This window comes from Schistocerca nitens, chromosome 7, assembly GCF_023898315.1.
Source record: "Schistocerca nitens isolate TAMUIC-IGC-003100 chromosome 7, iqSchNite1.1, whole genome shotgun sequence".
In the NCBI taxonomy this organism is placed as follows: Eukaryota; Metazoa; Arthropoda; class Insecta; order Orthoptera; family Acrididae; genus Schistocerca; species Schistocerca nitens.
The window spans coordinates 153,871,145-153,896,998 of NC_064620.1; the positions used below are offsets into that span (position 1 = coordinate 153,871,145).

At 44.7% G+C, this 25,854-nt stretch overlaps 1 protein-coding gene across 1 annotated transcript in view; it reads right to left on the reverse strand.

Annotated features, from left to right (window-relative positions):
* Window positions 1-25,854, reverse strand: part of LOC126194891 (cholinesterase 1-like) — a 348,159-nt gene that overhangs the window by 85,915 nt on the left and 236,390 nt on the right. The window contains exon 4 of the mRNA XM_049933240.1: window positions 7,105-7,249. Within this exon, the coding sequence (XP_049789197.1) occupies window positions 7,105-7,249 (145 nt within the window). The remainder of the gene's footprint in view (window positions 1-7,104; window positions 7,250-25,854) is intronic.

Here is a 25,854-nt window from a genome sequence, read left to right on the forward strand (position 1 = left end):
ATCATCTGGGAGGGGGAGGTGTTTGATGAATGATATAGAGGTTTTGGAGGTGGAGAGAGGGAGGGATACCGTGTAGAGGCGCGGCAAGGGGCAGGGGGTGGAGAGGAAGGGGGACACCAGGGCAGGCAGTGTAAAGGATTTGGATACGTTGGAGGAAAAGGAGGAGATGGAGGAAGGAGATGAGTTTGTACAGGATCTGTGTGGTGAACGGAAGGCAGATATGGAAGGCAAGGTGGAGCGCATGGCGTTCACAGATTTGGATGGCTTCATAAAAGCGGGAAGGGGGGGGGGGGAGGGGCAGAGATCCAGGCAACGCTAGCATAACAACATAACAAAGGATAGGGCGGATTAGGGATTTGTAGGTGTGGAGGATGGTGGAAGGACGCAATCCCCAAGTCCTGGCAGACAGGAGTTTTAGGAGGCGGAGGCAGGGTACAGGCTTTCTGCTGTATGTCAGATGAGGAGTCCAGGTGAGCTGACGGTTGAGGGTGCGGTTAAGCGCCAGGCTGCAAATCGACCTTGTACGAGGGCGGTTCAGAAAGTAACCTCCGATTGGTCACAGTGCGGGTTGTGGGGGGAGTAGCGACGCCATCTGTGCGTTCACGCACTCAACAGGTCAGTCGGCATCAAGCCGTGGTCGAGTGAACGTCGTACCTGCGCTAGTTTAGTTTTTGTGGCAGTTTGAAATGTGTGCTGCAATAGAAAACCCCGCCAAATGTGAAGTGCGTGCTGTCATAAGGTTTTTTACAGCCAAAGGATATTCTGCAGCAGCTATTCATCGTGAGCTTTGTGCCGTGTACGGACCAAGAGTTATGAGTGAAGGAGTTGTCCGTGAATGGGTACGTTTATTTAAAAGTGGACGAGAAAACGTTCATGATGAAGAGAGGAGTGGTAGACCATCATTGGTGACTGACGAACTCGTTCAGACAGTTGATGCAAAAGTTCGTGAAAATCGACGTTTCTCAATGTCGGAGTTGTCTACTGGTTTTCCACAGATTTCTAAGACTCTCTTGTACGAGATAGTGGCAGCAAGATTGGGTTACCGTAAGTTCTGTGCACGATGGGTGCCCAAAATTCTTACCGACCACCACAAAACTCAAAGAATGGCCTCTGCATTAGACTTTCTGTCACGTTATGAGGACGAAGGAGAACCATTGTTAAACAGAATCGTGACCGGTGACGAAACCTGGATTAAGTACGTGAACCCTGAGACAAAAGAACAATCAAAGATGTGGACACATTCAAATTCGCCTACCAAACCAAGAAAAGCCTCGCCAGATTTTTCTGCCAGAAAACTGATGGCAACGGTGTTTTGGGATGCCAAAGGGGTGTTGTTGGTTGAATTCATGGAACGTGGTACGACCATTAATCAAGACGTGTACTGTGAAACAATAAAAAAGTTACGACGGGCTATACAGAACAAACGCCGTGGTATGCTGACTTCCGGTATCGTTTTTTTGCACGATAACGCCCGTCCTCACTCTGCTCACAGAACAACAGCCCTTCTTGAGTCCTTCAAGTGGGACGTTATCAACCATCCACCTTACAGCCCAGACCTGGCGCCAAGTGATTATCACCTCTTCATGCATTTGAAGAAATGGCTCGGGTCACAGCGGTTTGATGACGACGAAGAGCTCAAAGATGGCTGGCTCCAGGCACAAGCGGGTGATTTTTATGCAGAAGGAATTTCAAAGCTTGTGAAGAGATACGATAAGTGCCTCAATCGCTATGGAGACTATGTAGAAAAATAGTGCAAAGATGTAGTTGTAAGATGTATATATTAAAATATTTTTATTTAACTTGGTGTATTTTTTTAAATCAACCGGAGGTTACTTTCTGAACGGCCCTCGTATATAGGTCTCCATACCGTACAGGTCGAATTCGGTGCCCATCACGGTTGCTTCCCTCCAGGACTGGGCAGGTGGAGCCGCCCTTAGTAGAACACCGACGGCAACGATATATCGCACTCAGGGACGATTTTAGAACACTCGGAATGGCCCCACCGAAGAACGTTCTGCTTTGATGCGGGGCAGTACAGGATTCCACATCCTGCTAAGAGGAAACTCATTGTCTTTAATAATTAAATTATTCGTCAACCTAATTTCAATTGCCTGTTTATATACAGTTCTAAAAACCGGAAGTACTGGCAACTATCACAGTTTCGTCAAATTTCATACTGTGTCCCTCATTTAGGTAATGTTCTGCTACAGCCGATTTTTCCGACTGTTGCAGCCTCGTGTGACGGCGATGTTCCACACACCGGTAATGTACTGTGCGAATCGAACGACCGATATAAGCCTTCCCACATTGACACGTATACACCGGGTTTCCTAAGCCCCAAACCATCTTTCACAGAGCCGAGTAGTGCCATACCGCCAGCATAAGAAATAAAGGCCACCAATCTATGTTCGTCTTCTTGCAGCTCTGGTGATGGTCCAAACTCTATAGCAAGACGATCTACTTATCAGAGTATCCATTTTCCTTAAAAACAGCAATCAAATGCGCAAGTTCTTGGGTTAAACTGTCCGCGTCGGAAAAGGGAAATGCTAAGGACGCCACTGCGTTGGTGTGGTGGATGACAACTCTTAGAGTGCAGATACCGATCTGTGTGCGTCGGCTATCGGTGAGCACTGTGTCCCAAAGTACCATCTGGTTTTTTGTAAACCATAACGTCCAAAAATGGAAGCATCCCATCACTTTCAACCTCCATGGTAAATTTAATGCTGGGATGAAGACAGTTGAAGTGGTCCAAAAATCTATTAAGAGCATCACGTCCATGTGGCCAGACGAAAAAGGCATCATCCACATATCTCCAGAAGCACGTCTGTTGCAAAGCCGAAGTCCTCAGTGCCATATCCTCGAAGTCCTCCATAAATAAATTGGTGACTACGGGTCATAAAGGACTATCCATAGCCACTCCGTCATTCTGTTTGAAGACGTTGGCGTCAAATAAAAAATACGTGGATGTCAGTACATGACGACAAAACTACACCAATTTAGAATTATATTAATACCTTCATCTGCTAACGGGCGTTGATATATATCAACGGGGACAGGTGAAAATGTGTGCCTCGACCGGGACTCGAATCCGGGATCTCCTGCTTCCATGGCAGACGCTCTATCAATCTGAGCCACCGAGGGCACAGCCGACAGTGTAACTACAGGGACTATCTCGCTCACGCCTCCCGCGAGACCCACATTCTCACCTTGTATGTCCACACACTACATTCGTATTGTCCCACCCCAACACACTCATTACTCGTGGAAGACATTCTTACCAAGTCCCGTAAGAGTTCGGGGAATATGTGTGCATCCGCACAGAAGAAGAAGGTCATGGCCGGTTTTGCCTGAACTATATAGTTATATGTCCCAAAGAACAGACACCATATCCATATAAGTATATACACTCCTGGAGATTGAAATAAGAACACCGTGAATTCATTGTCCCAGGAAGGGGAAACTTTATTGACACATTCCTGGGGTCAGATACAGCACATGATCACACTGACAGAACCACAGGCACATAGACACAGGCAACAGAGCATGCACAATGTCGGCACTAGTACAGTGTATATCCACCTTTCGCAGCAATGCAGGCTGCTATTCTCCCATGGAGACGATCGTAGAGATGCTGGATGTAGTCCTGTGGAACGGCTTGCCATGCCATTTCCACCTGGCGCCTCAGTTGGACCAGCGTTCGTGCTGGACGTGCAGACCGCGTGAGACGACGCTTCATCCAGTCCCAAACATGCTCAATGGGGGACAGATCCGGAGATCGTGCTGGCCAGGGTAGTTGACTTACACCTTCTAGAGCACGTTGGGTGGCACGGGATACATGCGGACGTGCATTGTCCTGTTGGAACAGCAAGTTCCCTTGCCGGTCTAGGAATGGTAGAACGATGGGTTCGATGACGGTTTGGATGTACCGTGCACTATTCAGTGTCCCCTCGACGATCACCAGTGGTGTACGGCCAGTGTAGGAGATCGCTCCCCACACCATGATGCCGGGTGTTGGCCCTGTGTGCCTCGGTCGTATGCAGTCCTGATTGTGGCGCTCACCTGCACGGCGCCAAACACGCATACGACCATCATTGGCACCAAGGCAGAAGCGACTCTCATCGCTGAAGACGACACGTCTCCATTCGTCCCTCCATTCACGCCTGTCGCGACACCACTGGAGGCGGGCTGCACGATGTTGGGGCGTGAGCGGAAGACGGCCTAACGGTGTGCGGGACCGTAGCCCAGCTTCATGGAGACGGTTGCGAATGGTCCTCGCCGATACCCCAGGACCAACAGTGTCCCTAATTTGCTGGGAAGTGGCGGTGCGGTCCCCTACGGCACTGCGTAGGATCCTACGGTCTTGGCGTGCATCAGTGCGTCGCTGCGGTCCGGTCCCAGGTCGACGGGCACGTGCACCTTCCGCCGACCACTGGCGACAACATCGATGTACTGTGGAGACCTCACGCCCCACGTGTTGAGCAATTCGGCGGTACGTCCACCCGGCCTCCCGCATGCCCACTATACGCCCTCTCTCAAAGTCCGTCAACTGCACATACGGTTCACGTCCACGCTGTCGCGGCATGCTACCAGTGTTAAAGACTGCGATGGAGCTCCGTATGCCACGGCAAACTGGCTGACACTGACGGCGGCGGTGCACAAATGCTGCGCAGCTAGCGCCATTCGACGGCCAACACCGCGGTTCCTGGTGTGTCCGCTGTGCCGTGCGTGTGATCATTGCTTGTACAGCCCTCTCGCAGTGTCCGGAGCAAGTATGGTGGGTCTGACACACCGGTGTCAATGTGTTCTTTTTTCCATTTCCAGGAGTGTAGTTCTGGTAACACCTGCCATGACCTTCTTCTGTACGGATGCACACATATTCCCCGAACTCTTACGGGACTTGGTAAGAATGTCTTCCACGAGTAATGAGTGTGTTGGGGTGGGACACTACGAATGTAGTGTGTGGACATACAAGCTGAGAATGTGGGTCTCGCGGGAGGAGTGCGCGAGGTAGACCCTGCAGTCGCACTATCCTCTGTGGCTCAGATGGACAGAGCGTCTGCCATGCAGGCAGGAGATCCTGGGTTCGAGTCCCGGTCGAGGCACACATTTTCTCACGTCCCTGTTGATATACAGGGTGTTACAAAAAGGTACGGCCGAACTTTCAGGAAACATTCCTCACACACAAAGAAAGAAAATATGTTATGTGGACATGTGTCCGGAAACGCTTACTTTCCGTTAGACCTCATTTTATTACTTCTCTTCAAATCACATTAATCATGGAATGGAAACACACAGCAACAGAACGTACCAGCGTGACTTCAAACACTTTGTTACAGGAAATGTTCAAAATGTCCTCCCATGGAATGGAAACACACAGCAACAGAACGTACCAGCGTGACTTCAAACACTTTGTTACAGGAAATGTTCAAAATGTCCTCCGTTAGTGAGGATACATGCATCCGCCCTCTGTCACATGGAATCCCTGATGCGCTGATGCAGCCGTGGAGAATGGCGTATTGTATCACAGCCGTCCACAATACGAGCACGAAGAGTCTCTACATTTGGTACCGGGGTTGAGTAGGCAAGAGCTTTCAAATGCCCCCATAAATGAAAGTCAAGAGGGTTTAGGTCAGGAGAGCGTGGAGGCCATGGAATTGGTCCGCCTCTACCAATCCATCGTTAACCGAATCTGTTGTTGAGAAGCGTACGAACACTTCGACTGAAATGTGCAGGAGCTCCATCGTGCATGAACCACATGTTGTGTAGTACTTGTAAAGGCACATGTTCTAGCAGCACAGGTACAGTATCCGGTATGAAATCAGGATAACGTGCTCCATTGAGCGTAAGTGGCAGAACATGGGACCCAATCAAGACATAACCAACAATGCCTGCCCAAACGTTCACAGAAAATCTATGTTGATGACGTGATTGCACAATTGCGTGCGGATTCTCGTCAGCTCACACATGTCGATTGTAAAAATTTACAATTTTATCACGTTGGAATGAAGCCTCATCCGTAAAGAGAACATTTGCACTGAAATGAGGATTGACACATTGTTGGATGAACCATTCGCAGAAGTGTACCCGTGGAGGCCAATCAGCTGCTGATAGTGCCTGCACACGCTGTACATGGTACGGAAACAACTGGTTCTCCCGTAGCACTCTCCATACAGCGACGTGGTCGACGTTACCTTGTACAGCAGCAACTTCTCTGACGCTGACATTAGGGTTATCGTCAACTGCACGAAGAATTGCCTCGTCCATTGCAGGTGTCCTCGTCGTTCTAGGTCTTCCCCAGTCGCGAGTCATAGGCTGGAATGTTCTGTGCTCCATAAGACGGCGATCAATTGCTTCGAACGTCTTCCTGTCGGGACACTTTCGTTCTGAAAATCTGTCTCGATACAAACGTACCGCGCCACGGCTATTGCCCCGTGCTAATTCATACATCAAATGGGCATCTGCCACCTCCGCATTTGTAAACATTTCTCTGACTGCAAAACCACGTTCGTGATGAACACTAACCTGTTGATGCTACGTACTGATGTGCTTGATGCTGGTACTGTAGAGCAATGAGTCGCATGTCAACACAAGCACCGAAGTCAACATTACCTTCCTTCAATTGGGCCAACTGGCGGTGAATCGAGGAAGTACAGTACATACTGACGAAATTAAAATGAGCTCTAACATGGAAATTAAGCGTTTCCGGACTCATGTCCACATAACATCTTTTCTTTATTTGTGTGTGAGGAATGTTTCCTGAAAGTTTGGCCGTACCTTTTTGTAACACCCTGTATATCAACGCACGTCAGCAGCTGAAGGTATTCATATAATTCTAAATTCGTTCTAGACGACTGTAGGTCATCAATGGTGTCTGTTCTTTTGAACATGTCCAGACACCATATCCATATAAGGATAAACTTCACCAACTCTTCATCCAGTTTTTCATGTTTTCATAACGGCTGTAGTCGGAATTATTCGGAATAACGCAGGCACTGCGATACGGTAATGTTGTCGATGGTGTGACAGCCGCTTAACTGCATGGAAGGTTTGATAAGCAGGTATTGTTTGTAAGTACCGAGCGTGTGCGTGCCCCTTGTGACTGACCTGGCACGAAGAGGCGGTACTGGACGGTGACGAGCAGCAGGTCGTGCTCCAACATGAAGCCGGGGCGCGCCAGCAGCGGCGACCCCGCGATGTAGGAGCCGCCGTGGATGTGCACCAGCACCGCCATCCGCGCCCCGGGGTCCAGCTGCAACACGGCGAGCGGCGCGGGTAGCCAGCAGGCTAGGCGCAGTGCAAAGTGCTGGGCCGCGGGGGGCAGGCAATGTGACAGCTGACGGGTAGCGCGTTTGAAGTCACGAAGCCACAGCGAGTCGTACACGAAATCCCCACTCATTATTTCACATCCAGTAGGCTACGGCCGTGTTTTTTTGTAACGTCTCGTATGTTTCCCACCCTCCATCACGAGTAGAAGTTATAACGTAAGTTTCAATAAAATATTAAGTACTAATTCTATGAGTAAATTCAACTTCAGATTACGTATAAGTGTTCATCGGAGGTGAGGGTATCATCTGGAGTGCCCCAGGGAAGTGTGGTAGGTCCGCTGTTGTTTTCTATCTACATAAATGATCTTTTGGATAGGGTGGATAGCAATGTGCGGCTGTTTGCTGATGATGCTGTGGTGTACGGGAAGGTGTCGTTGTTGAGTGACTGTAGGAGGATACAAGATGACTTGGACAGGATTTGTGATTGGTGTAAAGAATGGGAGCTAACTCTAAATATAGATAAATGTAAATTAATGCAGATGAATAGGAAAAAGAATCCTGTAATGTTTGAATACTCCATTAGTAGTGTAGCGCTCGACACAGTCACATCGATTAAATATTTGGGTGTAACATTGCAGAGCGATATGAGGTGGGACAAGCATGTAATGGCAGTTGTGGGGAAGGCGGATAGTCGTCTTCGGTTCATTGGTAGAATTTTGAGAAGATGTAGTTCATCTGTAAAGGAGACCGCTTATAAAACACTAATACGACCTATTCCTGAATACTGCTCGAGCGTTTGGGATCCCTATCAGGTCGGATTGAGGGAGGACATAGAAACAATTCAGAAGCGGGCTGCTAGATTTGTTACTGGTAGGTTTGATCATCACGCGAGTGTTACGGAAATGCTTCAGGAACTCGGGTGGGAGTCTCTAGAGGAAAGGAGGCGTTCTTTTCGTGAATCGCCACTGAGGAAATTTAGAGAACCAGCATTTGAGGCTGACTGCAGTACAATTTTCCTGCCGCCAACTTACATTTCGCGGAAAGACCACAAAGATAAGAGAGATTAGGGCTCGTACAGAGGCATATAGGCAGTCATTTTTCCCTCGTTATGTTTGGGAGTGGAACAGGGAGAGAAGATGCTAGTTGTGGTACGAGCTACCCTCCGCCACGCACCGTATGGTGGATTGCGGAGTATGTATGTAGATGTAGATGTAGATACGTAAATCACAGATGTAGAACAAATGTGCACTATGCTTACCTTCTTATGTTTTGATAATTCCATAATGCAATACAGCTTCACTTTTTTGGGGTAGCCATCAGGCCAGCTAAAGTTTTCCGAATCTAAAAATCGTTTAATATGAATAATTTATGGTGTGAAATCAAGAACATTTTGCAGAGGTCTGTTTAGGACTGGGGATACTAACTACAGCTTCCCACTACATGTATTCCTTAAAGGTTTGCTCTAAATTTAAAAAATAATCTAAGTTAATGCGGATGAGTAAGAAACAACATTCTGTAACATTCCAATACAGCATTAGTAGACTGCTCCTTGAAACAATCACATCTACCAAATGTCTGGGAGTAACGTTGTAAAGCAGTATGAAATGGAACGAGCTCATTAGGAGACAGACAGTTCCGAGTCGTTTACGTGGTCGCTGATAGGGGAGCAGTCTGGCGTATGCCTGCAGGTAAATGGATCTCTAACCTCAGATGCCAGCTGATTTATGTCAGACTGTACGCTCAGGACGAATAAAATATTTGTTTCAAAATGATTCATTCGAATCCGCAAGGCTAGATCTTCTACATCAATGGAGATAGGCACTTGGAGTGATTTTTAGCTTACGCATGGAAACTAAAAGTATACTTTGGCATCAGTTATAGGTTGCCATTTCATATTGTTGGTCCATGAGTCTGCCAGGTGCAGCTAGTTCGGTCACTGGTTCATTACCCAGTGTCAAGTCGAGATGGTGCTCACACAGCAACAATTGGTGGTTTGTGTTGTCCTTTTCAACAGGTACAATTTACTTACAATTGTGCAGCGTGATTTGCGTCGAGAGTACGCAACAGATAGTACGACAGCAGAGCATAGTGGGGTGATGACAGCTTGTCCGAAACAGAAGAGCTGCCGGAACTAATAACGAGGCAGCAGAATCTGCTTACAATTTGGGCGCAAGACTAGAATACTTTAGTTACGAATATTAAACAATATAGTCAATAACCATAGACGAGGACAAAGGAATAAATCTCCTTATAAATTTCCTGTATTAATTGTGTTCTAATAACCTTAAAAGCAAAAGTTTATATATATATATATATATATATATATATATATATATATATATATATATATATATATATATATATATATAAACTTTTGTTGCTGACGCGTTGGTGAGCAGGAAGTAGAAAAAGATGGCATGAGGCTTTTCGAAAATCTAACACTGGAATTTGTTACGCTAAGGACTACGTCTTGGCCACAGTTTGGTCTGGGGCACGTGACGTGTCACTTATGAACTTTTCATTATACGAGATACCTTGATGTTGTATGTTGATAGGTTTGTTTATACTTGAGGTAGAAAATGGTTCAATAGCTCTGAGCACTATGGGACTCAACTCCTAAGGTCATTAGTCCCCTAGAACTTAGAACTAGTTAAACCTAACTAATCTAAGGACACCACACACATCCATGCCCGAGGCAGGATTCGAACCTGCGACCGTAGCGGTCTCGCGGTTCCAGACTGCAGCGCCTAGAACCGCACGGCCACTTTGGCCGGCACTTGAGATAGAGAATGGAGACTTTAGAACTATGACACATCACGATTGTTTTTCAGTAATAAATAGACCTGAAGTGATGATCAGTTTTTAGTTTTGTACTTTGCAGTTCTGGGGAACGGTACACTTGGCTGCCTCAAATAGATATCGATTAATGGCATCCCTCTTTATTATTCATGACAACTGCACCATAACCCAGAGGTCAAATAATCAGCTTCATGCAAATAACTTAATTTTCAGCCAGTAAATGCTATATATGTGACAAGGGGTAACACATTGAGTGGTATATACATCGCCGAGACCACGTCAATGCCTGCACAAGGCTTTAGCACATATAAGTTCTTTATCCACACCGCAGCTCCCTTTAACTTCGTGACACCACTTTTCTTCCCCCACCACCGATTAGCATCAGAAGAAAAACAAACCGCCATCATCTTGATTTCAACGCCTCCGAATCTTTTGATAGTTTTCGTACATATATTTGCATACTGCGCAAATATGCGGTTTCAGTGAAATATCACATTCAAGATCCCTCAAAAATGCGTCGTTTTTAGTACAATGTGTTGTGCTACAGTGGCCGGAAGTGTAACTTTTGTACATAAAATCTTTATGAGCACATAATAGTTAATTTATATTCTATTACATGAATTCATGTTTCTATTACATGATGCATGGATTTGCTTTGCGTATAGTTATGAAAGTGTTATTGAGTAATTAATGAAAAGTAGTTTGTAGTTTCACGGAAAATCTCTTAATTCGAGAAGTGTTGAAAACTAATGCAATGCTTGCAATATATTCAGAGTCTAGTACCGGCAGCTTTAATGCTTTTAAACACTTGTTCAATGGATTTGAGAAAAGAAGTAACAAATTTTCCGTTGGCAGTATAATTTCAGATTGAGTGTAGCTAAGGAAATCAACAAAATTACAAGGTCTTTTAGTGCATTTGCACAGAGCGTAACTCCAAAATTCAGTACAGAAGAAGTTCAATATTTCATCGTATTTAGCCGATGTGGGATGCAAGAGTGAAATGAATCTGTAAGGCATCGTAAATAGTATCCAACACGTCACTCGAGAACTCTGAATTTTTACTTTTGAGAATGTCGTATAAATATTGAAAAGGTGATAAGTAATCGTTGCAAGTCAAATATCGAAGTGTCACTTCTAGTTTCGCTAGGGCCAGGACTGCCTCTCTGAAGAATCAGATTTTTTAATAGAGTTTAGAACCCGAATCACAGCCCTACGAGTACTTGAAGCTGGCTTCTGTTACTCGAAAGTGTTTAAAAAATGGGTCTTTGTTTACGAATGCTACATCTTTACAAGTCTATTCAGTGCCACTATGTTTTCTGTGCGTAATGTCCACTCCCAAATCCAACTGTTGTGCTCTCTCTTCTTAATATTATATTCTGGGCTCGGTTCTAATGCTATAACCTGAATATCAATACTTGCGTCCGCAAAAATAATCCCAGCTGGGGCCATACTGAATACTGACAGGACCGTGCGGAAACAGTAGAGTCACTGCCAGTGACGTGTCAGCCGTCATACCACCTACTGTAGCATCACTTTTGTTACCTGTCGAAACCCGGCTTCAGACAGACCACGGAGGTAGATTGTACAACTCTGATGTTTGTTCCAAGTACACTAAATACTGCAGGGTGCACCCGGAACATGGCTGAATTCATTCAATTGCCGTTTTCAGTGCTTCAGGAGGACGTGTTGTTTCTAGCAGGCAACAGTGGTGCACCCACGTCTGGTTTTGCTCAATGTGCTCTCCAAGATGTACGCCAGTTTTTCTGGCCAACACTTTCACAAAACCCGGCATCCACTGACTGCGATATGATGCATAATGGGATAGCTCGTGGTCCCATCAGTCTAAGTGACAACATCCCTTTCCGAAATTTACATACACGTCGACGTAGCGTGTAACACTGACAAACCTGTTGTTGTCTCTCTGCACGAATGAAGAACTGCTTTGTAGCTGTACAAGATACAAAGGCTATTTTTTTCCCAATGTCCGAGCGGCCGCGAAACGCAAACCACAGTGAAAACCAAAAGTGTTTTATTTTCAACATTAAGCTACACCTTACAGTTACCCCTCTACATAATCGCCGGTCCGACTTAGACGTTTATCGTACCGTTGTACAAAATTTATAATATCCTCGTTTTTCGCTAATTCACCATGCTAATCTGCAGTTCGTTGTCCGCTCCAGAATACTGTTGTCATAGCCGGTGGTTCATGTAAGCAAAGGGATGAAAATCAGAGAGAGCTAAGTCCGGGGGGTATTGGTAGGTGAGCAAACACTCCCCATTGATAATGCTGCAGGAGCGTCCTTTTTGCAGCTGCAGTCTGCAGTCGAGCATTGTCATGATGAAGGACAATGCTTGACGACAGCATTTCGCTTCACTTGTTCTGAATTGCCCTTCGTGGACTATTTTCTCGAACTGCCTGGTTCCACTTGCAGAACAAGATCATCGGTTGACGCTTACTTCACTCCCTGACTGATGCGGGATGAACAGATGTTCATGAAGCAGGCAAAGCTTCTGCGCCATGCCGCACTTTGCAGTCACGCATGATACTTAAGCTTTGTGGGCTGCCTGAAATCAGGCGGAACCCTTCAGCACGAAGAAATACACCGAAGCGCCAAAGAAACTAGTATAGGCATGCGTATTCAAATACAGAGATATGTAAACAGGCAAATACAGTGCAGTGGTCGGCAACGCTTATATAACACATGTGCCTGGCGCAGTTGTTAGAACGGTTACTGCTGCTACTATGACAGGTTATCAAGATTTAAGTGAGTTTGAAGGTGGTGTTATAGTTGCGGCACGAGAGATGGGACACAGCATCTCCGAGGTAGCGATGAAGTGGAGATTTTCCTGTACGGCCGTTTCACGAGTGTACCGTGAATATCAGGAATCCAGCAAAACATCAAATCTCTGACATTGCTGCAACCGGAAAAAGATCCTGCAAGAACGGGACCAACGACCAATGAAGAGAATCATTCAAAGTGACAGAAGTGCAATCCTTCCTCAGATTGCTGCAGATTTCAATGATGGGCCATCAACAGGTGTCAGCATGCGAACCATTCAACGAAATATCATCGATATGGGCTTCCGGAGCCGAAGGCCCACTCGTGTACCCTTGATGACTGCATGACACAAAGCTTTACTCCTCGCCAAGGCCCGTCAACACCGACATTGGACTGTTGATGACTGGAAACATGTTGCGTGGTAGGACGAGTCACGTTTCAAATTGTATGGAGCGGATGGACGTGTACAGGTATGGAGACAACCTCATGAATCCATGGACCCTGCATATCAGCAGAGGAATGTTAAAGCTGGAGGAGTCTGTAATGGTGTGGGGAGTGTTCAGTTGGAGTGATAAGGGACCCCTGATTCATCTAGATACGACTCTGACAGGCGAAACGTACGTAAGCATCCTGTCTGATCACCTGCATCCATTCATGTACACTGCTGGCCACCGTAAATGCAACACCCTGTAGGAAGCATCCGAATCAAGTGAAATTTACACCATGGGTTTGCAGCGATGAGATATGCAACTGATTAGAATTTCAGCGCAGACGCAGATCACGCGAGCCTGTGGCGCCACCTCATAGCGCCATTTAAGGCTTGGCGATTTCGACGAGTGTACGTTCGGCACGTGTGTTTACCTTGTGGTTGTTTCACAAGACGATCAGTTATGCCTCGTAGACAACAGCGAACATCTTTTGATCAAGTATCCGAGTTCGACAGAGGAAGGATAGTGGCTTACCGAGATTGTGGATTATCATACAGAGAAATCGCTAGTCGTGTTGGACGAAACCAAACAACTGTAACGCGGATATGTGACCGTTGGATGCAGGAGGGTACGACGGACCGACGTGGTCGATCGCATTCACCTCGGTGCACCACTGCACGTGCTGATAGGCAAATTGTGCGCATGACAGTGACGGATCGCTCAGTGACATCCCGAACCATAGCACAGCACATTGCGTCTGTAACGCATCATCCAGTGTCTGCGCGTACCATTCGACGCCGTTTACAGCAGAGTGGTCTGTCCGCAAGACGTCTATTGCTTCGTCTACCATTGACGCAGAATCACAGACGTCTCCGTCGCCAATGGTGTGATGACAGACGGATGTGGACGGCAGAATGGAATGACGTTGTCTTTACTGATGAGGCACGCTTCTGTCTGCAGCACCACGATGGTCGGATTCGAGTGTGGTGACACCGCGGAGAGAGGATGCTGGACAGCTGCATTATGCACCGCCACACTGGTCTTGCACCGGGTATTATGGTATGGGGCAGCATTGGATATTACTCTCGCACGCCTCTAGTATGCATTGCCGGTACTTTAAATAGCCGGCGCAACATATCCGAGGTGCTGGAGCCAGTTGTCCTTCCTTACATTCAGGGCTCGGCCACAGCCATATTTCAACAGGATAATGCGCGACCACACGTGGCAAGCGTTGTCCAAAGGTTCTTCGTCAATAACCAGATTGAATTGCTTCCCTGGCCGGCTCGCTCTCCGGATCTTTCGCCGATAGAAAACATGTGGTCCATGATTGCTCAACGAGTGACCCAGATTACATCCCCAGCTGCCACACCAGATGATCTTTGGCAACGTGTGGAAGCTGCTTGGGCTGCTGTACCCCAGGAACACATCCAACGTCTCTTTGACTCAATGCCGAGACGTGTGGCAGCGGTGATCTGCAACAATGGCGGCTACTCTGGCTACTGATTCTGGCAGGAACCACATGTCACAGACGTCTGTAAACGTAATCATTTGATACTTGGTCAACATGTTATTCACAAAATAAATCTTGTTGTGCTACCTCCTGTCTTTCTTGGTGTTGCATTTACGGTGGCCAGCAGTGTACATTGTGCATTCCGATGGACTTGGGCAATTCCAAAAGGACCATGTGACACCCCACAGGTCCAGAATTGCTACAGAGTGGCTCTAGGAACACTTTTCCGAGTTTAAACACTTCCGATGGTCACCAAACTCCCCAGACATGAACATTATTGAGCATATCTGGGCTGCCTTGCAACGTGCTGTTCAGAAGGGATCTCCACCTTCTCGTACTCTTACGGTTTTATGGACAGCCCTGCAGGATTCGTGGTGTCAGTTCACTCCAGTGCTACTTCAGACATCAGTCAAGTCCATGGCACGTCGTGTTGCGGACTTCTGCATGATCGCGGGGGCTCTACACGATACTAGCAAGTGCACCAGTTTCTTTGGTTCTTTAGTGTAAAATGACAGCACGCACTTCACAATTGGCAGATGACTATTTTTCTGAGCAGCTTTACATGCTGACTCTGTGCTCAGAATTAAAGAGTGAGACGTGACGCAATCGACAGGCATACTAGGGGCACTGTGCAACACATCTGCGAAAGCTTCATTGCGTTTTCACTGTGGTTTTAATTTCGCGCCTGTCGGACCATAAAAAATAGCACTTGTATTAAACTTGTCTGAGATCATGCATCTGTATATTAGATTAGATCAGATTAGGTACGCTATTACTTACGTAGTCGATTATATTAATGATGCAGAACGTGTTAGAGAACTGAAAAACACATTAAAAATAATGTACTTAAGTGTCTTTCAAAGTTCGTAACTGACATTTTTGTCTAGGAAATGGGAAAAGTAATATATACACAAACCAGCTGCATCAGTGCCCTGAAGATCTACAAAAATCAGTTATGAGAGATCTATTTCTCGTATTACATAACATTCATTTTATGTGATGGGGTAAGATAGATACTGCCTACAGGAAAATTAAAGAGACCTTTGGAGAAAAGAGAACCACTTGTATGAATATCAAGAGCTCAGATGGAAACCCAGTTCTAAGCAAAAAGGGAAAGCAGAAAGGTGGAAGGAGTATATAGAGGGTCTATACAAGGGCAATGTACTTGAGGACAATATTATGGAAATGGAAGAGGAAGTAGATGAAGATGAAATGGAAGATATGATACTGCGTGAAGAATTTGACAGAGCACTGAAAGACCTGAGTCGAAACAAGGCCCCGGGAGTAGACAACATTCCATTAGAACTACTGACGGCCTTGGGAAAGCCAGTCCTGACCAAACTCTACCATCTGGTGAGCAAGATGTATGAGACAGGCGAAATACCCTCAGACTTTAAGAAGAATATAATAATTCCAATCACAAAGAAATCAGGTGTTGAAAGATGTGAAAATTACCGAACTATCAGTTTAGTAAGTCACAGTTGCAAAATACTAACGCGAATTCTTTACAGACGAATGGAAAAACTGGTAGAAGCCGACCTCGGGGAAGATCAGTTTGGATTCCGTAGAAATATTGGAACACGTGAGGCAATACTGACCCTACGACTTATCTTAGAAGCTAGATTAAGGAAAGGCAAACCTACGTTTCTAGCATTTGTAGACTTGGAGAAAGCTTTTGACAATGTTGACTGGAATACTCTCTTTCAAATTCTGTAGGTGGCAGGGGTAAAATACACGGAGCGAAAGGCTATTTACAATTTCTCAGAAACCAGATGGCAGTTATAAGAGTCGTGGGGCATGAAAGGGAAGCAGTGGTTGGGAAGGGAGTGAGACTGGGTTGTAGCCTCTCCCCGATATTACTCAATCTGTATGTTGAGCAAACAAAAGAAAAGTTCGGAGTAGGTATTAAAATCCATGGTGAAGAAATAAAAACTTTGAGGTTCGCCGATGACATTGTAATTCTGTCAGAGACAGCAAAGAACTTGGAAGAGCAGTTGAACGGAATGGACAGTGTCATGAAAGGAGGATATAAGATGAACATCAACAAAACCAAAACGAGAATAATGGAATGTGGACTAATTAAGTCGGGTGATGCAGAGGGAATTAGATTAGGAAATGAGACACTTAAAGTAGTAAAGAAGTTTTGCTATTTGGGGAGCAAAATAACTGATGATGGTCGAAGTAGAGAGGATATAAAATGTTGACTGGCAATGGCAAGGAAAGCGTTTCTGAAGAAGAGAAATTTGTTAACATCGAGTATAGAGGTATTGAACAGGATTGGGGAGAAGAGAAGTTTGTGGCACAACTTGACAAGAAGAAGGGATCGGTTGGTAGGACATGCTCTGAGGCATCAAGGCATCACCAATTTGACTTGGTAAGATATCCCAAAATGTGGTACCGTATGACGTAACAGAATGAAAGACAGCAAATTGTGCCAGGTTATTCCGTCTACATCACCAATGTCTGATAACAGTCGCATTTCGGAGATTCAGAGGCGCGGCCGTGTGCTCTTTTGAACGCAATGTGCTATCAAATTTTAATTTCATTTCATAAATTTAGGACTGTCAACCAGCGCTTTCTCGTATTTTAATAATACGTCGCATGGTAACCTCTTCTCAACAGCATCTAGTAAGTTATTCAAAATTTAGTGACTGAATTGCCTAGAAGCCATTTAGCCTTTAATCAGTGTAGCGGGAGCCGCCGAGCCGAGAGGACACGCAGCAGAGCAGCAGCAGCACTTGCCTGATAAACTGTAAATTAACTTAGTCTGTGTTTTTTTCACGTGCTTCTCCAAAGAAGTGAACTATACTTGTGCATTTTACTGTATAGACTAGTGGTTAGAAAATTAATACAGCTTTTGTTTTTGGTAAGTTTTGTGAATATCCGTGTAGCGTAAATTTTGCCGTCGCCAGATACTCCGCCACGCCACTAAGTTTTAATTTTGTGTTAATAGACAGCACACAGTTTAAATCAGTGCATTCTAGTTCGAATATTCATCTCGCGCAGTAGCTTTTCGGTAAACAGGATTTCTAATAACAGATATATGCAAATAAATCAACTTCATTAGAGAAATTTATTTCTGTTTAAAAGCTTGCGGTCTCAGAGTATAGTGACAAATCCGCACAGCAACTTTCAGTCTTACTTTATTCTCGTTTGGTATACTTCCAAACTTACCAGCGCCGTTTGAGAGCTTATATCTATTTTATCCACAGTACGATATGGCTAGGGACTGTGCTTGTTGCGACTGGACACAAGTAGAGTTGGCTGCTGTCCGTAAACAGCTGGAAGCTGCGTAGGCTACCGTCGACAAGCTTCTAGCTAATGCTCTAAGTTGCGGTGACGTCTGGGCGCCAGTGACGAGACCTGCGACACCTTTGGTGCTACTGGAATCCCCTGGTGACCCGGACGCTTCTGATGCGCAATATCTGACCGGTCCGTCCTCACTCCAAAGTGAGTGGCAAGACAGTGGTGGGTTCGCGTGTCACTGGGGGGGGGGGGGGGGGGGGGGAGGCGAAAGAGGGAGCAGGCCGTGCGGCTGGCTCCCTACGTCTTACCGACAGGTACGAGGTGTTACCCAATGTTGATGATAACTCTGAGCCAGTACGGGATGCCTCTCCTGTTGGGCCAGCGGTCGATTTTCCTGCCCAGTCCGGACAAGTACAGAGGGTGGGTATGCTTGTCATTGGGAGCTCAATGTTAGGCTGGTGATAGAACCCCTCAGGGAGATAGCAGGGAAGGCGGGAAAGAATTCCAGTGTGCATTCGGTATCTTTGCCGGGAGGTCTCGCCCGTGATGTGGATGAGGTCCTGCTGGCGGCTACTGAGCGCACTGGGTGCAACCGGCTGCATGTAGTGGCACATGTCGGCACGATCGACGCTTGCCGCTTTGGTCCTGAGGCCATCCTCGGCTCCTTTCGGCGGCTGGCTGATTTGGTGAAGGCAACTAGCAACGCACGCGGGGTGCAGGCTAATCTGTCTATTTGTAACATCGTACCCAGGGTTGATCGCGGCCCTCTGGTCTGTAGCAGAGTGGAAGGTCTAAACCAGAGGCTCAGACGATTCTGCGACAGTATCGGATGCGAATTTATCAACCTCCGCTATCGGGTAAAGAATTGAAGGGTTCCCCTTAATAGGTCAGGCATGCACTATACGCAGAAAGCGGCTACTAGGGAAGCGGAGTACGTGTGGCGTGCACAAGGGGATTTTTTAGGTTAGAGAACCCCTCCCTTGGGATCAAAGACGATTTGCCTGTTAAATCAGCAATAACGACCTCAGAGAATCTTGGTCCTTGCAGATCAGAGATAGAAAAAATTAATATGATGTTAGTAAACTGCAGGAGACCCAAGGAAAGGTCCCAGAATTAGTATCGCATACTGAAGGTGATAACGCACAGATAGTATTGGGAACAGAAAGCTGGTTGAAAACAGACGTCAATGACAACAAAATCGTAAGTTAAGACTGGAACTTTTATTGTAAGGATAGGCTTGTCGCCAATGGTGGCGGCGTGTTTATTGCAGAAAAAAAATCGATAAAATCTAGCGAGGTTATCGGATTGCGAATGTAGATTAATATACGTGAAACAGAGTATCAAAGAAGAGTAAAAAATGGTGATCGGATGCTTTTATAGACCATATAGGTAACCGAGCGAGGTGGCGCAGTGGTTAGCCCACTGGACTCGCATTCGGGAGGACGACCGTCCAATTCCGCGTCCGGCTATCCTGATTCAGGTTTTCCGTGATTTCCCTAAATCGCTCCAGGCAAATGCCGGGATGGTTCCTTTGAAAGGGCACGGCCAACTTCCTTTTCCATCCTTCCCTAATACGATGATACCGATGACGTCACTGTTTGGTCTCGTCCCCCAAACAACCCCAACCATCTGGGTCAGGATCTGTAGTTGTAGAGCGCTTCAGACAGAACTTGCAGAATACGATTAGTAATTTTCCTGATCATGCCGTTGTAAGAGGGAGTGACTTTAACTTTCCAGGTATAGATTGGGAGTGTTATACCATCAAAACTGGTGCCAGAGACAGGGATTCGTGTGGTATTGTTCTGGATGTCTTGTGCGAAAATTACCTTCAGCATATAGTTAGAGAACCAACTCGTGAGGGTAATGTCTTGACCTCCTGGTAACAAACAGACTTGAAATAATCGAATCAGTTAAAGTAGAGGAAGGTATCAGTGATCATAAGGCTGTGACAGTATCTATGACGACGGATTCTACAAGGATTGTTAAGAAAGGAAGGAAAATATATTTGCTCAGCAAGGATGACGGGAAGCAAATTTCAGAATATCTCGGCGGGCAGCATCAAATATTCGGTGATGAGAACGAAGATGTGGTGAATAAATGGAAAAAAAAAATTCAAAGGCATCGTTCAATATGACCTAGACAAATATATTCCAGTAAGGTTTCAAGGGAAGGGAAAGACCCACCATGGTTTAATAGCCGTGTTAGAAATGCGCTACGTAAACAAAGAGCGCTTCTTCTCCGATTCAAAAGAAGTAAAAACCTAGCTGATAAATAAAAGCTGAACGAAGCGAAAATGAGCGTAAGGAGAGCAATGAGAGAAGCGTTCAATGATTTTGAAAGTAAGACGTTGTCAATCGACCTGGGTTAAAACCCTGAGAGTTTTTGGTCGTATATAAAATCAATAAGTGGATCAAAATCATCTATTCATTCTCTCAGCAAACCACAGCGGGACATTAACGGAAGATAACAGAGAGAAGGCCGAAATATTGAATTCGGTCTTCCGAAGTTGTTTCATTGTGGAAGATCGTAACACTGTCCCTCCTTTCGACCGTCGTACGAACATTGAAATGGCAGATATTGAAGTAATCGATGACGGAATTGGAAAGCAGTTACAGTCTCTTAGTAGTGGAAAGGCTCAGGAACAGATGAGATACCTATAAGATTCTATACAGAATATGCGAAAGAACTTGCTCCCCTTCCAGCAGTAATTTATCGTAGATGGCTTGAGCAACGAAAGGTAACTAACGACTGGAAAAAAGCGCAGGTCATTCCCGTATTTAAGAAAGCCCTTAAGACAGATCAACACAATTATAGACCTATATCGTTGACGTCAACATGTCGTAGAATTATGGAAAATGTTTTATGTTCAAGAATTATGACTTTTTGGAAAATGAACATCTCCTCTATAAAAATAAACATGGATTCCGGAAACAGAGAACCTGCGAAACTCAGCTCGCTCTGTTCCTCCATGAGATCCCTAACCCTGTAGACAATGGCGCTGAGGTTAATACCGTGTTCCTTGATTTCAGTAAGGCATTAGACACCAACACGCATTGCCGTTTAATGGAAAAAATAAGAGCTTACGGAGTATCGGAGCAGTCTTGCGATAGAATTCAAGACTTTCTTGCAGATAGAACTCAACACGTCGCTCGTAATGGAACTAAGTCGAGAGTGGTAAAAGTAATATCCGGAGTACCACTGAGAAGTGTGATAGGACCGTTGCTGTTTACAATATGTATAAATGATCTAGTAGAAAGCGTCGGATGCTATTTAAGGCTATTCGCAGATGATGCAGTTGTCTATACCAAACCAGCAACGCCAGAAGGTAGTAAGAATTTGCGAACGACCTGCAGAGAATTGATGAATGGCGCAGGCTCTGGCAATTGACCCTGAAAGTAAATAAATGTAACATATTGCGCATACGTAGGAAAAGAAATCCACTACTGTACAGCTACATTATTGATGACAAACAGCTGGAAACAGCGCCTGCCGCGTAATATCTAGGCGTAACTATCCAGATCGACCTTAAGTGGAAGGACCACATAAAACAGAAAGTGGGAAAAGCAGACACCAGACTCAGATTCATCGGAAGAAACTTTAGGAAATGTAACTCATCCACGAAATAAGTGGCTTATAAGGCGCTTGTTCGCCCGATTCTTCAGTATTGTTCATCCATCTGGGATCCTATCAGATAGGACTGATAGATGAGATAGAGAAGATCCAACGAAGGGCGGCGCGCTTCGTCACGGGATCGTTTAGCTGGCGAGAGAGCGTTACGGAGGCGCTAAACAAACTCCACTGGCAGGCGTTACAAGAGAGGCGCTGTGCATCACGGAGAGATTTACTGTTTCAATTTCGGGACAGCATTTTTCAGGAGGAGTCGGGAAAAATATTACTTCCCCCCACATAAATCTCGTGTATTGACCACGGGGAGAAAATTTGAGAAATTAGAGCCAATACAGAGGCTTACCGACAATCATTCTTCCCACGCACTATTCGCGAGTGGAACAGGGTTGGAGAGATCAGATAGAGGCACCGAAAGCACCCTCCGCCACACACCATTAGGTGGCTTGCGGAGTATGATGTAGATGTAACAGCTCTTCCTAAAACTACATTTAATTTATGGCAATGTTTGAATCCTCGGCAAACTAAACAAAATTAGCATCTGGTAAATAACACATTGGTGATGGTACTAGATGGAACTTCCAAATGCCACATGTATATTGACGACCTCCAGTTATACCCTCATGTAAAACTATTTTTAACTTGAAGACAGCTATCGAGGATTTCATTCTAACCTGGGTGCACTATCAGAATTGGCATAGAATATAAGGGTAAAACTCAATCCATCCAAAAGCCAAACCGTTCTGGTCAAACATTCTAGGCTCTTTAGCCCGAAATATCTGGACTTCTTACCATCCTTAATCCTAAATGAGACAAATATCAGTTTCTCCAGGAGTCATCATAGATGAAAAGCTAAAATGGGCTGAGCACATAGCTGCAGTGTGCCAGAAACCGCCAGCTCCCTCCATGCCCTACCAAAATATAAAAAGCTCTTCCCTTTTGACCTGAAAACGAAATTTGTGCAAACGTTTGTAGTTTAGATTGTTCATTAAAGTAATATAACACTGTAAGGTAGTTTTCCGAAAGCTCATGGTTCCTGGAACTGGTGATGAACGCTTGCGTTCTACATAGCTGTTACGTATGACTTTTTGATTATATTTCACAATTTTACGCACAGTTATCCAGGCTACGTAAAACATACGCAAAGCTTTACATACTCTCTGTCTCCTCTACGGTGTTACTCAACGTATACAGACCCTCAAATCTCTTCTCGACCTTAACGCTGTTGTTTGGAAAACACAGCAGAAACATTGATTCTCATCAGAGCAAAATCCTCTCCGTAGCAATCCATCACTTAGTCACTTTCTCGAAATTCGTTTCAGTAGCAGGAAATCCACTCTGAAATGGCTGCCCTCATTATATCAGAGAACGCTTCAAAACACAGTTAATGTCGTGTCTCCTAAAACAACAGTGTCTACCTTTGCGCTGGTTCTAACAGAGTATCCTTCGCACGAACCAGATCTTCCCATTTCTTAAAGCCCCTAACTGGTGCAGTCTACCTAAGTTCTCTCCCTCTCAGAAAATATGACTTTTGCACACATGTAAATGCATATTGCATGTGTTGTGATGTTGTTGGTGCGGTCTCCAGTTCTGAGACTGGTTTGATGCAGCTCTCCATGCTACTCTATCCTGTGCAAGCTGCTTCATCTCCCAGTACCTCCTGCAGCCTACATCCTTCTGAATCTGCTTAGTGCATTCATCTCTTGGTCTCCCTCTACGATTTTTACCCTCCACGCCGCCCTCCAATACTAAATTGGTGATCCTTTGATGCCTCATAACATGTCCTACCAACCGATCCCTTCTTCTAGTCAAGTTGTGCCACAAGCTCCTCTTCTCCCCAATCCTATTCAGTACCTCCTCATTTGTTATGTGATCTACCCATCTAATCTTCAGCATTCTTCTGTAGCACCACATTTCGAAAGCTTCTATTCTCTTCTTGCCCAAACTATTTATCGTCCATGTTTCACTTCCATACATGGCTACACTCCCTGCAAATACTTTCAGAAACGACTTCCTGACACTTAAGTCTATACTCGATGTTAACAAATTTCTCTTGTTCAGAAACTCTTTCCTTGTCATTGCCAGTCTACATTTTATATCCTCTCTACTTCGACCATCATCAGTTATTTTACTCCCCAAATAGCAAAACTCCTTTACTACTTTGTCTCATTTCCTAATCTAATTCCCTCAGCATAACCCGATTTAATTCGACTACATTCCATTATCATCGTTTTGCTTTTGTTGATGTTCATCTTATACCCTCCTTTCATGACACTGTCCATTCCGTTCAGCTGCTCTTCCAAGTCCTTTGCTGTCTCTGATAGAATTACAATGTCATCGGCGAACCTCAAAGTTTTTATTTCTTCTTCTTGGATTTTAATACCTACTCTGAATTTTTCTTTTGTTTCCTTTACTGCTTGCTCAATATACAGATTGAATAGCATTGGGGAGAGGCTACAACCCTGTCTCACTCCCTTCCCAACCACTGCTTCCCTTTCGCGCCCCTCGACTCTTGTAGCTGCCATCTGGTTTCTGTACAAATTGTAAATAGCCTTTCGCTCCCTGTATTTTACCCCTGCCACCTTCAGAATTTGAAAGAGAGTATTCCAGTCAACATTGTCAAATGCTGTGATAATAATAATAATTATTATTTTTTCCCTTCTCGGATGAGCAAACTAAGGGCCACGTGCCAATCTCAGTTTTTTGTTCGTTGATGTCTTTTTAGCGTTCCGTATCCTAGTCGGTAGAAACGGGCAGACTTTGTTGTTTGTCTGCCGTACTACTAAAACCCATATTTCAGTAACGGGTAGAGGTGTCAAATTGCAGTTCTTGTCATGTACTAAGGTCCTCTGGCGACGTAAAAAATTGAAGCTTCTAAGTCACTTCTGTCAAAACATACGGCCACTTATTTCGCGTATTTTGAAACGCGCAAAACCGCTTATCAAAACCCTGTAGTATACTTCCCGTTGACCTAGAATCATGAAATGTGGCAAGCAGCAAGCTTTCACAGTAAAAGTAAAGGGAAAAAAACGAAAATTGTTATCTGTGTACGTCACAAGAGAAAAAAAATTTTTTTTTTGTTGCTTGTTATCCGACTTCAAACTTAAAATGAAAACATTCTCTAAATTCTTGGAATCCCCGTGACCGATATCCTGCCAGTATCAATGTCGACAACAGGGAAAAATCGCGGAAATTCTAGATTCCCAGGATGGATGACCTGTCTGTATAATCATCAAATTTGTGCAGAACGCTAAGAGCGCAAGTCCTACTCGCCCTGACCACTGTTTTTCTTCCAGTACACTTTCAGCTGTTCGCTATGTTTTTTTCCTTTCCGCCTTCTGACTACTTCTTACCAATTTCGTTCTCTCTTCTACCTCGGAATGCAACCATATTTAACACTTCTTTCCTAAACCCTTCTCTGTCATTCGTTTCTTCAGCTTTTATATTATTCTTTTTCTAAATATTTTTTTTAATTCATGGATTCAAATTGTTTACTTCTTATCCCACAAATACTCGAAGATCTTTATTTCTTATCCCACAAATACTCGAAGATCTTTTTGTTTAGTATGCTGTCTTGCATTTGAATTAAATGTCGAAAAAATACCAATCTACTTTTTTCCATTACTTCTTATATGTTTTCAATGTTTCTATAAATTTTATCATTAATACGTAATTTCCAACCTTCCATAGTTTTTCGTGGGCCTAATATTATCCTAATGATCCACTTTTCTAGTATTTCTAATGTATCTAAACTATAGTTTAATATTAGACATTCGCCTACATATAGACATTCTGACTTCACTGCTGTATTGTAATGTCTTATATTTGCATTTTTAGATATGTATTTTTTCTAAGGGTCTTTGGTTATACCAAAGGCCCGTCCCGTTTTATGTATCTTTTCCTCTGTACCAGCTTTTTCCAAAACATTTTCTTGCATTATCTCCCCAAAATATTTTAATTGTTTTCCCTTTTCAATTTGTGCAATATCTGTTTTCATCAATTTCGGTGCAATTTTAATGTTTGTAAATAAACTGATTTTCTCATGCACAAATTCTTAAGCCGATCCTACTGGATATTTCTTCTAAAAGATTAATTTCTTTCCAGCAGATTTCGCGTTTTCAGAAGTTGTAGCAAAGTCGTCTACAAATCATATTATTGTTTGCGAATAAGCCCATCACGATTACGCAAAGTACATAGAGGTG